The following is an 18,269-nucleotide window of genomic DNA, read 5'->3' on the forward strand; positions in this document are numbered from 1 at the left end:
AAATCCCTGAAAGGATGATGATGATTAATTAATTTAAAAAATTATAAACAGTTAGAAGTAGTCACTTCCCAGAACTTACAGATAGGCATACGGTCTGTCGAATTTAGATGGTGGCATAGAGCTTCACACAGTTCGAAAAACAGATGATCAGATGTGAACCTAGTGTAGTGTAGCATCTTGGTATAGTTTAAGTGAACTCTGTGGCTAGTGTCAATGTGATGAGAAGCAAGGTTTGAACCTTCAGATTCCAAAAATCTTTTATAATCTTGATGTTCTTGCATTCTAATAGTAGCAGAGCAGTTAATCTGTCCAGAGTAGCAAAGATGACAAGAACAGGGTGTTTGATAAACACCAGGATGATAATGCATCTTTGATAGGCAGTAAGAAAGATAACTTCCAGGCTGGTTTGAGGGTGGTATGCAAATTATATCTGTCAGGGGTCCTTGCTCTACATTCAAATGATGTTCCTTTAAGGTAGAGTATGCTGATCCTTTTAACATCAGATTGCAATCTGGAAGAGGGATGATAATTAACAAATATTTTCTGTATCAAGTTCTCGCTGTATCATTTAAGTAATGAAGTAACTTTTATTTTATTTAATTCTTCTAATAGAAGAGACTCAGAATAAAATTGTGCATGCTCGAGCACAAGGCTTTTTGATAATACCTATTTTTTTGTGAAGGATGATGATGTGAATATGCATGGTTATATCTGCCTATAAAGGATGGCTTCCTGTGAACAAAAAATTCAATATTACCAGCAGTGTTATGATGTATTAAAGTATCTGAAAAGTTGTTAGATTCACATTCAATAGTGAACTTGATGCGAGTATTATTTCTTTCCTTCTTTTTTGATCAGTAGTGTCAATGAAATTATTTATGATGACATGCACAGTTGCACCATCAAAATAGGGATATGTAGGAAGGTAGCCAGAGTATATGATATTAAACTAGAAATGCTCCAAGATAAAAGTATAAAAGTTTCACAGTGGCTGCTTTTCACAATCCACAGAGCATGGTTAAAAGTCTAATGACCGGAGTAGAACTCTCATTGTATCCACCTATTAAAAAAAGGGAAACAAGATGTATTATTATGATGATGATTTAAGCCTCCATGGAGTCACAAGACTCATCATGGGAGACCCACCCTAGAAAATACAGACCCTCATACGAACCACTCCTTGAACTTGCTGACCGTTTGTGCTCTCACCACTCTGTCAGGCAATGCATTCCATGGTTCAACCACCCTCCGTGCAAAGAAACTACCCCTCCTTTCATAACTTCCAGGGATGGCCTCTTGTCCTCACTCCTTCCCCCTGTAACTACCTCTCAACAGTTTAAAAGTCCCAATCATATCACCTCTCCTTCTATCTACCAAACTCTGCATGTTGACTAATTTTGACAGTAATATATCAGAACACAGAAAGATAAATAAATAGTTATTTATTGACTTATTGCTGATATTTCCCTGGTGTTATAACCAGAATCTTCAGATTCAAATTACATTTGAATGGGTTTGGTGTTGGGCATTTAGAAAGGATATTGTTTTCTGAGAAGGCACAGAGTCAAGAAGTTAATGTAGCAAATGATCCGAGTCTACCTGTGAAACAGAATAGCACAAATCAACAGATTGTATGGCAGGAGGAAGATGGATATGAGTTTGAAGATGTGGTTTCTGCAGCACAAGATGATGGAATGCATAAAGGTGAGGATGAGACAGGTAGGAATGGAAATCACAGTCAGGATCAGGGAAACGGGAGTGGTCAAACCAAAGAGAGAGATTTAGTATATCAGCTAGAATAGGGAATGTTGGTGCTGGTAGAATGGCCTCAAACATACAGCAATTGTTATGTTTATACACAAATGTAAGGAGTATTCAAAACAAGAGAGCTGAGTTTGTTGCATTGATTGAGATCGTATGCACAAAAATAATTGAAACTTGGTTGTCTGAGGAGGATGTGATGTCGGGAATAGAATTAGAAGGATATATAATTTTCTGGAAGGAAAGAAATGTGAGAAGAGGGGGGGGGGAGTGCTGTTAATGATTGCAGAGGAATTGTGTCCACAAAGTGTGGAAGTTGGTAGTGCATGCACAGATTTTGAATCTGTGTGGTGCAAAGTTGAAATAAACAGGTTAGTATATATCTGATAGGATGCTGTTATAGGCCAGGGAATACAGACAATACTGATTGTGAAATTTTTAGGCAATTTAGTTGGGCATGTTTAAAAGAAGGTGATCCTGATGGGAGACTTTAATTACAGGAATACAGACTGGAAGGATGAGATAGTGTGTGGGAACAAGGAGAGCAAGTTTGTGGAATTTCTGAGCGATAAGTATCTTAAGCAGCATATGATTGAAGCAACTAGAGGCTTTACTGTTTTGGATTTGGTGATAACTTCACAAGATGTAGTTGTTAATGAAGTGTTGACACTGCTGCCAGTTGGAGAGAGTGATCATCACGTACTTGTTTGAGAAGTGATGAAACAAGAAAGGTCACTGCCAAAAATGGATACATGTGGAAGTATAAAGCAAGTGATTATAGAAAACTCTGTAGCTCATTGTGTAGATGAGCTGAGTGGAAAAGATGTTGACAATGCATGGAAACTCACAAGGTAGTATCAGACAAAGTCAATGTATGACTGCATGCCAAGGGTTAAGCGAGTAAATAGAGTAGGAGTGAAATGGATGAACAGTGAAATCAAGCAAGCTGTGTTGGAAAAGAAAATGTTATGGAGAAGGTACAAGACAGTTCATGATGATCAGATCATGAAGAGTATAAAGTGTAGGCTAGAAAGGTGATGAGCATGGTAAAGAAAGAAAAGGTGTAGTATGAGAGGAAATTGGCTGGTCAGGCCAAGGTTAACTCAAGGGAATTTTTCTGCTACGTGGCAAGCAAGAGGAAGAATAATTATGACAGATTAACATTGGTGGATAGTCATGGCAGCAGACTAACAGCTGCAAAGGATATAGTGGAATTATTGAATGAGCACTTTATTAGCATATATCATGCTGGTGTAAATGATCTGGTACAATATATAGAAGAGAGGCAAGCATTAGGAGAATTGGAAGTGAAAGAAACAGGTGTATTAGATGATGGTTGGGTTAGATGTGAATAAGGCTATTCACATCTAACCCAACACAGGGAATGGATGACATATCACCACATATTCTTAAGGAATGTGCACCACAGTTGGCTATGCCCTTGACCTGGTTATTTAATGAAAGTCTTGCAGTTTGTAGGGTTCCTAAGGAGTGGAAAGAAAGCAAAATAGTACCATTCATGATTCTAAGACAAGTCTCCAACTAGGCCAGTCTGTATGACTGCAGTTGTGGTCAAGGTGTTCGAGAGATTGGTAAGGAATAGAATACAGAATTGGGTTGATGTACATAGCATTCTTTATGATGGTCGGCATGGATTTGTAAAGGGTAGGTCCTGTTTTAGTAATTTACTTGCATTTTATGATAAGTGACAAGTGCATTAGATAAGGGAGAATCATATACAGTGATATTCTTAGACTTTGCAAAAGCTTTTGATAGATTACTACATGATAAGTTGATGTACAGGCTGCAGAGGACAAGAATAGATAGTAACGATATCAGAGGTTGTGTATGATGCAGCAGTGTCTCAAAAGGAGGGTAACCAGTGCCATGCCAAGGTTCTGCTCTTGGGCCCCTTGCTGTTTAACTTGTTTGTAAACAATATCTCATGAGGGCTGACTGGGGATCTTCAGTTATTTGTTTGCTGATGATGCAAAGTTGGGAAGAATTATGAGTAGCACTGCTGATGTTAATTCCCTTCAGGAAGATTTGAATATACTTTTTACTTGGACAAAAGAGTGGGGTTGTAGTTTTAATATCAATAAGTGCAAGGTGTTGCATTTTGGAGTCCAGAAATATAAGGCTGTGTACTATATCAATGGTGCTGCACTGCAGGAAATGGATGAGATTAGAGATTTAGGAGTGGTGGTTGACAGTAGACTGAAGTTTAGAGGGCATATTGCTAGTGTTGCAATGGCTGCATATCGTAGTGCTGCTATGATAAGAAGTACTCTAACATGTAAGGATAAGGGAGTGGTTGTACCGCTGTAAAAGGCACTGGTCAGACCACACTTGGACTATTGTGCTCAGATCTGGTCACCTGGTTTTCATTGTGATGTGGAGACATTAGAAAGAGTCCAGAGGCGAGTGGCTAAGACAATGTCAGGACTTTGGAATGCTGGCTGTGGAGAGAGGTTGAAGAAATGTGGATTGCAGAGTTTGATGGATATGAGGAAGAGAGGTGATATGATAAGAGACATTTAAGTTAGTGAGAGGATTTTATCAGATTAATCCAGAGGAGATTATAAAAAGAGTAGAAAGTCAGAGGGGAAGAACCAGAGGTCATTCTGGAAGTTATGTAAAAGTGTGGTGAAGAGGGGGTGTGAGGAGTAGTTTTTTACTTGAAGAATTATCAGTGAATGGAACACATCACCAGAATGTGTTGTTAATGCAAGGAGTGTTAAGGATTTTAAGATTCTATATGATAAATATGTTGTCAGTTGAATGAACCTACTGTGATGAGTCTGTTGACTCCATGGATGGTGTAATAATAACAATTATGAAGATTTCTGTAATCAACTTCTGTGAATATAAAGGAATGATGAGCTACAAGGAAATCAGATTGACAGAGCATAAAGAAATGACTATTATAAGACTAGAAAAATTGGAAATAAAAGGAGACTGCCAGTCTGACGAAAGGAAGTCCCATGGGAATTCTTGTACCATATTATGTAGTGGAACCTGTGACGTATTCATGTATAAAATAAATTTCTTAGATATATTTTAATTTAATTTTAATTTACAGCTGAATATTTTAGTCCTCAAACATGCTACTGTACACATAGAAGGAATCCAATGTAAGCATGCACACTAGTTCCTTTGAATGTAATTCCTAGCATTGTTTGTAATAACTATACTGATGATGTCTTAAGACACTTAAGACTAAATATCTACATATGATTAAAATTTAATTACTGTGGCACACATGTGAATTTTTAGTTAATTCTTGTACCACGTTGTAAGCAAGAGGAAATGTTAGCATGATTGGAATGATGTTCAAAAGTTAACCATCATTTCATGGTCAACTCTTGCATAATCCATAAAATATGTTGCAATATATCATTCAATTCCACATTCTTGACATCTGGCCTACTCTGTGTCTCATACACCTTGTCACATTTCACCTCTAGTCCCTTATAGCACTTATCTCTCTCTTCTGAGTGATGCACAGCATAAAGTACAACTGACAAAATGCTCATTAGCAATGGCAGTAGAATTATCTAATGAGGACTTTGTCATGCTGTGCAGCACTTAGAAGAGAGACAAATGCTATAAGGGACTAGAGGTGAAAAGACCAGGTGTATACAGTTGCATAGGCTAGATATCGATATGGTGTGGGATTGGATGACATATTCCCATATATTTTCAGGACTATGTAAGAGTTGACCATGGAGTGATGGTCAACTCTTTCATAGTCGACCATCATTTTAATCATGCCCTTGACGTGTTGCTTAATGATAGTCTTACAACAGTGAAGATTCTGAAGGAATGCAACGTGGGCAAAATGGTGCATCCACTATGACATGCGATGAAATGACTAGGGAGGAAGCTAGCACAAATGGTAGGAGGATGGCAATTGGATAATAGCTTAGTAAGAAGGCCATGATGCCAGACTCAGTCATGTTTTGGAAATATCAAGAGCAACTAATGGAGTTTCTCCAAACTTTTCCATGACTCGTACAAGTGGGTAAGAGATTTGCCGAGATCCACGTTAGTGATTACTAATTAATTTTTTAGTCCCCCACGTAGTGAAGAACTAAGCCATCAGTAACCTCCTTCTTCATTACTCTCTAAAGTAATGGAATGGTAAGTCAATGTCTGACTTATCTCCCCTTTTGGGGGGGGGGGCTAGATAAAGGTTTGTTTCCAGACTGTTGGCAGATGAGTATGATAGCTTGTATAGGCAATACAGGAGGATTGGTATTAATTCTGGAACACCAGTTTTTAACATAATGGGAGAATATGTATGGGACTTATTGGTAGCAAGAAGTTTTGAGGACTTTTTTTATGTACTCCTGGTTAAAAATCTGAGGAAGCACGCTATGAGCAGTTTGTGGGTTACTGGGAGGATATTTTCTTTGATATGGTCTATACAAGAACTGGAGATAAGGACAATGCTAAGAGGTCTGTCTTGTCTTTAAGTGATGTTATTACCAAATTATCATCAGGATGTGAGGGGGTGGAGAAAGAGTGGGTGGAAGTTATGCCTAAACACCCTTAGCAAGGAGCCAGAAGGTTCAACTTCTGTTTGACCATGAGACAAGTTCCTTACATTTGGTCCTTAGTAACGCTGCAGTAAATTTGTCCAATTTTTTTTGTAGTTATTATATGCTATAAATGTATTATAACTTACACTACAGTGGGGTTTTTAGATCCAAGCCATTTAACATATGGTGAATTTTTATCTTGGATTGTTTTTGCACACTTGGTGGATAACCAGGGCTTGATAGGATTCGTGGAGTGGGGAATGAAGGGCATCATTCTAACCGGGATTATTTTAGTTACTTTGGATCAGAAGGGTAGAAACAATAAATAATAATTTTGGTTAGAGATGCCAGGATGATCATCTGAATTAGAGAAGCAAATAATGCAGCACAAATAAATCACATCAATAGCCTCTTCAGCCCTCCAAAAAAGTTGACATAATTCCTCACTCACTCACTCACTCACTCACTCACTCTCACACACACACACACACACACACACACACACACACACACACACACACACACACACACACACACACACACACACACACACACACACACACACACACACACACCTTCCAGTTGTCACATTTTTGTCTTTTTCCTTTTTTGGTAGGATATTTTTATGGGTTCTATCTGCAAACTTTCATTATTCTACTAATTTTTCCTTCATCTTGTAACAACATCCATTCACACTCAAACTTCATACCATAACTTATCACCCCCCCCCTCCCACACACACACACCAAAAAAAAAATAATAATAAATCTCTCTCACATTCCACTAACCTCTCCTCTGGAATTGTCTTCCACACACTATTTGTTCCGTGGACCACAACCTCCAACTGTCCGAAAACATTGATAGGTTCCTTTCATAACAAATTACCCAAACAACCACACCGATGTTATACATTTTGCATTTTATTTTTTAAGTGTCTCCACTTATACTTCTAAGAAAATTAATGAATTTGAGCTACTTAATAATTGCAAAAATATTACCTAAATTAATTTTATAGTCTAGCTCAAATGATTTACCCAAAATTTTACACAGCATACTACAGGATTTTGTAGTATGCAGTGCCTGTGGCATGTTCACATTTAGTGAATGCCAACCAGGAGAGACAAGGAGCATGATCAAGAGTAAGGAAGATGTGCAGCATATAAATAAGGATATAAAGTTAGGGTGTGTAGTAGGTTTGGAAGATGATGTTATTAGTGTTGATTGAGAGACTGAATGTCAAGAGAGAGAGGTGCATGGAAAGGAGTAGTATGTATGAGGAAGGAGTTATGAAGTGTGAAAAAAGAGATTAGGAGACTGGAAAGAATGGATGGATGCAAAGCGAATGAGAGTAGGTGTGAAAGGGAGTTATGGGAATGATAGAAGGGAAGAGAATAGGAGAACCAGGGAAAGAGAGGAAATGAGAAGAAGCCGAGACAGTGCAGGAGCTAGAGACGGAGAGATGACAGGAAGGTAGGTAAGTGGGAGAGAGAGAGAATGGGAGATGCAAGTGAGCAAGAAGGAATGCAGTAATAAGAGGGGTGATCGTATAGAGATTCAATGATCCAAGAAACACGAAGTTCAAAAGTTTTGGATTTGATCATAGCATCAGGGGATCTGATTGTAACTGAGATGGCATCCCTGTCCCTGAATGGAGAGCATGATAATATTATTATTATTATTATGTGACATTTCCAGGGAGTCCAAGACTCATCAAGGGAGGGCTTACTCCACAACTCTCTGTCTCTACCACTAACTGGAACTACACCAACGCCATCTCCCGCCCACCACCACTAGCATTTCCACAGACATCCATGCCCACAGCAGGATTCGAACCCATAGCCTTTTGGCTGGAGAGTGGATATGCTAACCACTCGGCCGGCTAAATCTGGTTTTGACTTGGATGGAAGACGTAGGATTAGCAAAGAGAAAAGAATTTATGTGGAATTATAAGACAGGTGATTATAATAATCTTAGATATCAGCTTGGCCCATTTCAGTGGATGAGGAAATGGAAAGGTGAGACATCATCAGCACATGGAACTTGTGAAGAAATATTTATTAGCAGCAGAGACAAGTGAAACAGAGAACACAATTTGGTGTAAAGCAGATGACAAACACAAATGGGAACTGCAGGTGAAAAAGGTTATCAAAGAACAATAAGGAGAGAGAGAGGTAGAGAGCAGATGCATGAATAATATGGCTCAGGCCAGGAGAATGACTAGTATGGTAAGGAAGGCAGAACTTGAATATGAAAAGAGATTGGCCCTTAGATCCAAGGAAAATCATAAGGAATTCTTTTGTTAATGTGGCCAGCATGAGGAGGAATGATTGTGGAAGATTGACATTGTTAGACAAAGATGAGAATAGAGTGACTGCTGTGAAGAACATAGTGGAGTTGTTTAATTAATACTTTATTAGGATATTTCCTTCTGGTGAAGTAGATGTTAATATTAGAGTGATAGGGATGGTTCAAGGTTTGGAAGTGTAAGAAGAGAATGTGTTTCAAGTACTGAGTACTCTGGATATCAATAAAGCGATGTTACTAGATGGGATTTCACTACAGGTTTTGAGGGAGTGCACTAAAGAACTGACATTGACTTGGCTTTTCATTGAGAGTCAGACTGTGGGAAAAGTGATCAAGGAGTGGAAGGAAGGTAAGAGAGTGCCATTGCATATTGAGAGTGTCTTTGCCGCCCGCATGCAATTTCTATCTAAGCGCCCCTGTACCAATCCAGGTGTGTGTGGTTCTTTTACGATAATAAAAATTTAAATTATTTGAAATTTCTTAAATAAATTTTGACAGAACAGACACACGTTGGTTCGCTAAATGTAATGAACCGTGGGTGTTAAAAACCCGAATATTCAAAAAATTCTCAAACGCTAAAGCAAATTTTGATAAAGCCACCTTGATCGTTGAATATAATGATACAGGGATTATAGCCTTCTCACCGACCTGAATTGCTAACAAAATTAAAATGAATTTTAATTAAAGTTAAAATTTATTTGAGCTAAAGTTTAAAAATTCTTGCATTTTACAAGTTAGTAAATTCTTAGTAAGTTGTAAAACTTATAAAAAATGTTTAATAATTTTTATAAGTGGAACTATCTTTTAGGAAAATAAAAGAAACTCAAGATAGATGAGAAAATAAGAAAAGAATTCAGAAATAATTAGAACATTTAATATAAGTATTCAAAAAAAACATCTTTACAGAATAACAGAAAATAAATTAAATTACATAAATATACTTGAAATTTTTTTATTAAAATTTTAGGGTTTTTGATTTCATATTCACAAAATTAGAAATAATGGTCTTAACATCTAATTCCACACATATATCATTTTCAATAGCTATTAACGGCAAACTAACAAGACTTTTTTGTGACATACTTGTTCTAAAGTAGGTTTTAATCAGTTTCAACTTGGAAAAGGAAAGATCACCACTCGCTACACTAACAGGTAAGGTTAATAGTATTCTTAAAACAATTGAAAAGTTAGGGAAAAATAAATTATTGGACACAATAAAATTAAGAATATCGAAAGGGTTTTGTTTGAATTTAAATATATGAATATTTAAATTATCCTTCCAAAAAATATCCTGGAAAGCACATAACTCATCATATAGTTCTATTGCATTTACGTCTTTATTGTTGCTGTCCTATAAGAGAATCTCTAAATCGTCACAATTTTTTCGTAAATCTTCGTTATTAATTTGTAGTAATCTATACAAGAAATTGAAATTATCATAATATGTTTTTAGTTGTTCAAAACATCCTATTAACGAACACATTGCAATGTCTAGAAGTGTATAAAACACATTCACTCTAAATTTATCTTCTGGCGATTGTGCTGTTTCGTCATGATGCTCGTAGTCAAATTGTCGTATGGGAACTTTCGTCGTCGAACTTCCATGCGTATTTTAATTTCTTGTTCTCCATCCACCTCTTCACTCAGTTCTTTTGCCGTTTTTAGAACTTCTTTAAAATTTGTATCTGATCAATACTCTTGTAAGAATATTTTAAAGTTTTCGATAGATTCTAAAGCAAGTGTAATGTTCATATTTTTGTCTTCGAGCATTTTACTCACAGGGTTTATTCTGTTAAGTAAATCATGCCAAGTTATAAGAGAGCAAATAAATTTGTAGTCCTTTATTTTAGCACATAATGTTTGTGCTTCATGCCGAGTTTCTTTACTAAAATTTTCATTATTTAAAATTTCAAAAAGTGCATTGTAAATTTCCCCTAACTGATATCGCAGAGGGCAGATTGCATTAATTTTACTTTCTCATCGCGTTTCTGATGGCTGTTTCGATGTTAATTTTTTTATAAACTTCAAAAGGATTGCCCAACGTTTGTAAGAGAATGAAAAGAAATTTTATATTTCTTGAATAATTGCAAAGAAACTAATTGTATCTGCATTCACTTTGGCTGCATCATTAATGATTAAATTTAGAGTATGAGTTGCACATGGCACATAAAAAGCTCGAGGATTTTTGTTCGAAAGCAAATTTTGGAGCCCATATTTTTTCCCTTTCATATTTGCCCCATTGTCATACCCTTGACCTCGCATGTCTTCAATGGGAATGATCCATTTTTCCAGTTGTTCCATTATTGTTGCGCATAAATCGCTTCCTGTGGAATCTGATATATCTGCAAAACCTAAAAGGTTTTCCCTGATCTTGACAATTCCATTGTCACAGGAAACAAAAGCAAATAATAATGGTCATTTGTTCTGTTTTACTTGCATCAGATGTGCAGTCTAAAATTATGGAATAATATTTAGATTTTCGAATTGATAATAAAATTGTATCCCTGATTGCGTTACTTAAAGTTTCCAATATTTCATTTTGACTGTCTTTACTCAAATAGTGTACTCTATTGTTTCATTGTAGGGCCCTTTCAACATGATTTTCCATAACGGGATCAAACTTCGCAAACAGTTCGACTAATTTTAAAAAATTGCCATTATTCCTTTCATATAATTTATCAGATCCGCGAAAAGCTAAATTTTTGCTACCAAGGAATTTTATAATTTCAATCAAGAGTTCTAAAACACTCGTCCAATGTTTCTTTTCCATTTCATACATGCTTTGAGTCTGTCAATCAATAGTAGTTTTGTGTTTTAAATTTTTATCAAGTTCCTTCCATTTTAAGAAATTTTTCATGTGAGTTAAACTAGTCTCATGTCTATGCAAAGTTGTACTTACATTTCTCCAATCGTTATAACCTTCTACAAGACTACTTGATTCAGTAGGTGCAAAACGTTTGCAGCAAAAGCAAAAAACAGAATTTAAAGTTTCGGAATAAATGAGCCATGTTCTTGGCACGAGCTCCCCGTTTTCCATTTTTCTATTATAATACGTGGCACCAAATTTACGACCATATATATCTCTGGGATATATTATAGTTTTCTTTTGAACAGGCCCCATTTCAATAAAAACAACTCATAATTTTTCATCAATATTTCCCCATTCACCTGGATCTTCTAAATTTACAGAGACTAACAATGTGTTAGTTTTGTGGTCAACTACAACTAAATCTTCTCCTAACTGTTTTTCACTTAAATCATGCATCTCGTTATCTTGTTCAATAGTTGCAATAGTACTTCATGCAAACTGGATGGTGTGCATGGCTCTTCAACTCTGATTTCTGATGTATCGAGTTGGTTACAATCTGCATCAGAATATTTTAATATTTTAACAAATTTATTAAGAGCCCCAGTTTGTTTCTTAATATCTGCTTCTTTTGCAGCATGACGCTTACGATTTTGTGCACCGGATAACTTTTTTTTAAATTTTTCATTCCATTTCTATTTTATACCCACAAGAAATTATTACACAACGTGACACAGAGACGAAATAATATTCCGCACTGCACTACTGTCAGTAGTTACTAAGATGCGTTCCATATGATTGGTTAATTAACTAGCAACAAATGTTTTGTACAAAAATTCGTTTCTACGCATAAAAACAGTTCACCGTTTCACTTTAGATAGACTGCAGTAGACACAACATTCTGCAGGCAAGCATTTAGCCTGCTCTCACTGCAAAATTGTAAACAGCCAGCTGATCAAATAGGCGACAATATGCAATTTTTTTAAATTTTTATTTGGTTTTTTTGGTCTTATTTATTTTAATATTGATCATTCTAAGAATTTTTTGTTTTTATGATAAAAATTTTGTTTCTTAAAAATGAACTTATGAACCGTGCCCCGGTAGCGGCGCCCACTTCCGCCAGCCCTGTGTGTATGCTGCCATTTTTTGAATTTTACAAAGACATTTGACAGAGTGCCACATAAGCTGATATTTAAGTTACAGCACTTTGATTTATTCAGTTTGGTGAATTGGATTGGGGATTGACCGTTTGTCAGATATCAGAGAGTAGCATATGGGGGAGCAATATCAAGGAAGCAGAAAGCCACAAGTAGGGGCCCACAGGGCTCAATTACTGAGACCCACATTGTTTAACTTTTATTTTAATGACATTGTCAATGGATTACATGAAAATATTCATTTGTTTGCAGCTGATTAGTACAGACTTGGTAGATTAGTACACACTTCAGGAAGATTTAAATAAGCTGGACAGATAGACAAATGAAGGGGGCATCAATTTAATTAAACTAATTTAAAGTATTGAAATTTGAGATATATTGATCAGCTGCATACTCTGTTGGAGGAAGTGGGGAGGCAAGGGTGATGAAGTTCAGGAGACATATTACAAAAGTCATGAAGGTAGCCCAGAGGATTGTTGCAATACTGAGAAGGATACTCACCAGCAGAGATAGAAGATTTGTGATTTCATTGTATAAAGCTCTGATTAGTCCATACTTGAACAGTTGTGCTTAGATTTGGTCCTCAGGATTTGAAGGGGATGATTAACCTTGGAAAGAGTACAGAAGCAGTTAACAAAAATGATATCAGGACTGTACAATGTTAGTTATGATGATAGACTGAGGGAATGTGGACAGCAAAATTTGCAAAGAAAGAGAGGCGATATGATTGAGACATTTAAACTGTGGAGAAGTAGTTACATACCATGGTTGATACTGTGGGAGCTCTTTCATAGGCAGAAAAATGGGAAGGAGTGAGACAAGGTCATCCCTGGGAATTGCAAAAGTAAGTCATGAACAAGATTGTGAGGAGTGGTTTCTTTGCAAACGGGGCGGTTGAACCATGGAATGCATTACTGGATAATGTGGTCAGAGCATGAACGGTGAATGAATTTGAGCAGTAGTATGATAGAGTTTGTGTTATCTAGGATGGGCCTTCCCACAATGAGTCTTCTGGCTCCATGGAGGGCCTGCATAATAATATTTAAAATAGAATTGTTGAGAGGAGTTTAAAAGATGAATCCAAGGAAGATTTTCTCAAGTGTATATAGAAGGGGGGGAGAGTAGAAATTTATATGCAATTTTAGTCTCTCTCTCTCTCTCCTGTGCCCTAAGGCAAAAAAGTTTATTTTTATGTAATTCTGTCATTCATAATAATATAAAAATTGATGTAATACATAGTCTTTACCTTTATTTTTCAGGTGTGTGATATGTATGGGAGAATTTATGATAGGTGACCCTATTCGTTTCCTGCCTTGCATGCACATCTATCATACAGATTGTATAGATGACTGGCTAATGAGATCTTTTACATGTCCATCTTGTATGGAACCTGTAGATGCTGCCCTGTTGACAACATACCAAACCAACTGATATAATATGAAATGTAATATGATCAAATAATTGTATAAAATGGGTCATTATGACCTTCTGAATTATGAGCTGTGACCAGTCAGACATATACTCATAAGAGTCATGCAATATTATTGTATATTGAAATATGAAATTACTACCCTTGTTATCTCTCAGATTAGTCTAGGGTTGTACAGAGTTACTCATGTAATATTGTCAAATTCGCAAATTAACAGTAAGTACTACTGCATTTAAAATTAATTTTCTTTAGGCCATGAATATAACTTTGAAAATGTAAAGTTTGTTTTAATATTTACATGGCTGAAAATGAATATTCCATATTAACTGTAGTCATGCTAACATTGCTGGATTTCTTTTCTTCTTCACTGTGATCAATTAATGTAATTCATTTGCAGTTCCATACCTAATTCTGCTGTTAAGTGTGTGTACAAATATTTTGTGATTTATTGTAGCTGACTTAAGGAAAGATGTATTGTAGAAGCTTTTTTTAAGACACATTTTATTTTGATGTATTCACTATATTAAAAATTTATTTGCATTTACCTCTGTACTTTTATGATCATTTACAGACATGTCACATTAATGAACCTGCAAACAAATGTAATAATTTTTTATAACTTCCTGAATGTAGAAGTTAACTTTTGTGTAGTATTTTGTTTAGTTTATAATCTTCAGTGCTAATATTTAAAATAAGTTTGCAGAATAAGTTCTTTATATGCTGCATATAAATGAACAGTTGATCAATTTAGTTTTTTTTTTTTTAATTTCTTTTCAGTTGAATTTTGTAATTATGTTATGGTGATATGAATTCTAGTCTATGCTTCAGTATTTTCTGTTACAATATATATATACCGCTCTATGTAAATTATGATTTGGTAAACTAAACTATTTTGAAACAATAATTATACACATATGCATCTGCAGTATAAGTTGCCAGTTTATAATGATGCTGAGGAATTTCACATTCTAAATAATCTTTTCTATATACTACTTGAATAAGAGACTCTGTATTAAATAGCATTAGGAGTAAAAAAAAATTATCTTTGTATACTGTCTACACATACAGACACATAATATGCCTATATAATAAGCAGATGTAGTTTGTAAATATGTTACCGCAACTATGCTAAGATTCTGTTAATAAATACTGTACACCATATATTGGATTCTATTGTGATTCAAAACATGGCTAACACAGGACTATTTATTAATAAATTCCACAAAAGAAAAAAGTACCAGTACTGTCTTTTATGCAAGCTGGATGTAATTATAACTATGCTTAAATAAATATTACAAAGAATGCATGAAAGTAATTTATATATCAATTGCATGTCTACTTAAACTTATTGAAAAAAATAAATTACTCTAAATGCTACACTTTTCATATAATGAAATCCATTGTAGTATTTCCAAGTTCTATCTTATTTGTCATTATAGAGCATCATCATTCTTGGAAAGATTGGCATTTGTAATATTGTAAAGAGGGCTGATTATAAATAGTTGGGAAAAAATTTTTTTGTAAGAAAAGCAAATACAAATAACTCTCGAATACAGCTTCTGCTTATAGCTCCCTATATATACACTATCTGATCAAAAGTATCTGGACACCTACTCGAAACTGTAATTAGACATTCCCAGTGACATACTTTCCAGTAGTGGACATTAATACGGGGTGAATCCACCCTTTGCTTTTATGACAGTTCTAACTCTACTGGGGAGACTTTTTACCAGGATGTCGGAACATCTCTGGAGGAATGGCAGCCCATTCTTCCTAAAGATCTGTAGCCAGAGCAGTTTGTATGCGAGTCATTGGGGTCTGGAGCAAAATCGGCATTCTAATTCATTCTAAAGGTGTTCTAAGGGATTCAGCTTAGGGCTCTGGGCCGACCAGTCCATTTCTGGCACATTATTGTCCACAAACCATTCCCTCATAGACCTTGCTTTATGGCAGCATTGTCATGCTGATACCATCACTGAATTGATCTTCTACTGTAGACAGTACACAACTGGTCAAAATATTGGAAATTTTCCCACTTGGTTATACTATAAATCAAAGATATCAAGAAATTATATACTTGCTTTAATCCTTTATCCAAGTGTAAGCAAGCAAGTTTGCGCCTGAAGTATTTTCAAAGGTGTTCAGAAATATGACTTCTGCACTACTTAAACCTTAGTATCACCTCTGGGTCTGGCTCCCACTGATGAGACCTCAATAAAGGTCGAAACCGGTCTGTGTAGTGGCCCTTCCCATAATGCATAGCATTATACTTGTCTGCGAGGAGATGTGCTTTGCATTATGGGATACTAAGGTAAATGATGTGAAGTCGTGAGCTTCTTTATACGAGTTGCCCCAGTCCTGAAAATACTTCAGGTGCAAACTTGTTTGCTTACACTTGGATAAAGGATTAAACTAAGTATATAATTTCTTGGTATCTTTAATTTAATGGGTCAAAATGTCCTTGTGCCCTTCCACATTTAGATTTCCGTGTAGTGTTACGAGATGGCCAAGTCCATTTCATGAAAAACACCCCCACACTAATGCCACCTCCTCCAAATTTCACTTTTGGCACTACACAAGCTTGCTGGAATCATTCGCCACACCCAGACTCTCCCATCGGACTGCCACATGGTTAAGCGTGATTCATCACTCCAAATCACGTTTCCTGTTGTCCACTTCCAGTGGTGTTGCTCTTTACACCACTGCAGGCAGTGCTTAGTGTTCACAGGAGAAATGTTTGGTGTATGGGCAGCTGCTCAATCATGGAACCCCATTCCTCTTAACTCTCGACACACAGTCATGGTGCTGTCTGTGACAGATTTCTTACTGATGTGGCAACCAATAACTAGTCTATGTTTGAAGTCGCTGAGCTCCCTTGATTTACCCATTCTGCTCGTACTTCTTATCACTGAACAAACACAGCTCCGTGTCTCCTTTTATACCAGTAAGTGAGGTAGTGACATCTAGATGTCAGGTTACGAATTACAGAGGGGTGTCCAGATACTTTGATTAGATAGTGTGTATATATATATATATATACAGGTATCCCTTGCTTAATGCAGGATTTGATTAACGCGTCGAAATTAATTGCGGCAATCCCTTGATATATGCGGCAAGAGTTTTGATTAATGCACCTTTAAACCTGTGGAGCTCGCAGCTGATCTGACAATACATGCAAAATGTTTAATATAAATATTCATACACAATTTAGTATATAGATTGGAGGTCATGAGCAGCTGTGCATTCATATGTTACGAGTGATGGTCCGCTCTGTTTTTTGCTGTCAGTTTGGTTTAACACATACTATGTAAAGGTTTGTGATATTTGGCAGTATATTGTATCTGAGAGATACTGCGACCTCTGTCGGTATATAGTATGGTTTAGTTTTTTTTTCTTTGTTCAATAATTTTTAGATTGTAACTGAAAATAAATAAACCATCATGTAATACTGAAATAGAGAACCAAAGGCTTATTTATAATACATCTCCTCTAGGAGATGTGCTTTACATTTATGGAAAATACTAAGGAAAGTGATCTGGAGGTTACTCCACCTTTACTACGAGTTGCCCATAAGTTTGCCTATGCTTGCATCTGCCAAAACTTTTAGTTTCTATATATTTGGCACAAAACTTGTAGTTTCTATATTCGGCTATGACATAATGTTGGATTCAATATCCACTTAATTTGTACCATCATGTATTATATTTGCAGTGTTTTTTTTTATGTTTTATTGCTTGTTTGCCGAAGTCTGGAGAGTCATTTTGCTTGTTATTGTAGAATTTATGCCGATAAGAAGAAAAAAATTAAAACTGCTCAAACGACTCTTGATAACTTCTTTTGATAAAAAAAATTGCAGTAAATAATGTAGGTACAAGCATTTATTAAACATTTACTTTGCATTCATTTTTTATCTTTCCTAATAGAGTACCATATAAAACGAATTATTAATGCAGTAATTGATCATGGACGAATTGTAATTTATACCATTGATTATTAGATTTGATTAACGTGATGTTGATATACGCGGTAACATCGAGGGATTAATTAACCACGTTAATCGAGAGATACCTGTATATATATAGGGATACACTTTTGCATGGCTAAGGCTTCCTGTACTCTGTTTCATAGCATAATTCCTTATTGTGTTGCAGATGCCACCAAGATCGTCATCTGTAAGACATTGTTGAAGAACCACATCTCTTAAACATTTGAGAATTCTGTAATGTCATATTATTATTAAGAGAGACTTCCAAGGAGTAAGAGATTCA

At 35.9% G+C, this 18,269-nt stretch overlaps 1 protein-coding gene across 1 annotated transcript in view; it reads left to right on the top strand.

Moving 5' to 3' along the window:
- Positions 1-15,238, top strand: part of LOC150101194 (RING finger protein 11-like) — a 52,944-nt gene extending 37,706 nt beyond the window's left edge. The window contains exon 3 of the mRNA XM_090401117.1: positions 13,832-15,238. Within this exon, the coding sequence (XP_090257243.1) occupies positions 13,832-14,003 (172 nt within the window). The 3' untranslated portion in view covers positions 14,004-15,238. The remainder of the gene's footprint in view (positions 1-13,831) is intronic.
- Positions 15,239-18,269: the final 3,031 nt, after the last annotated feature.

Source organism: Typopeltis vanoorti, chromosome 12 (genome assembly GCF_054136105.1).
Source record: "Typopeltis vanoorti isolate ZY-2024b chromosome 12, IOZ_Tvanoo_1.0, whole genome shotgun sequence".
Classification (NCBI taxonomy): domain Eukaryota; kingdom Metazoa; phylum Arthropoda; class Arachnida; order Uropygi; family Thelyphonidae; genus Typopeltis; species Typopeltis vanoorti.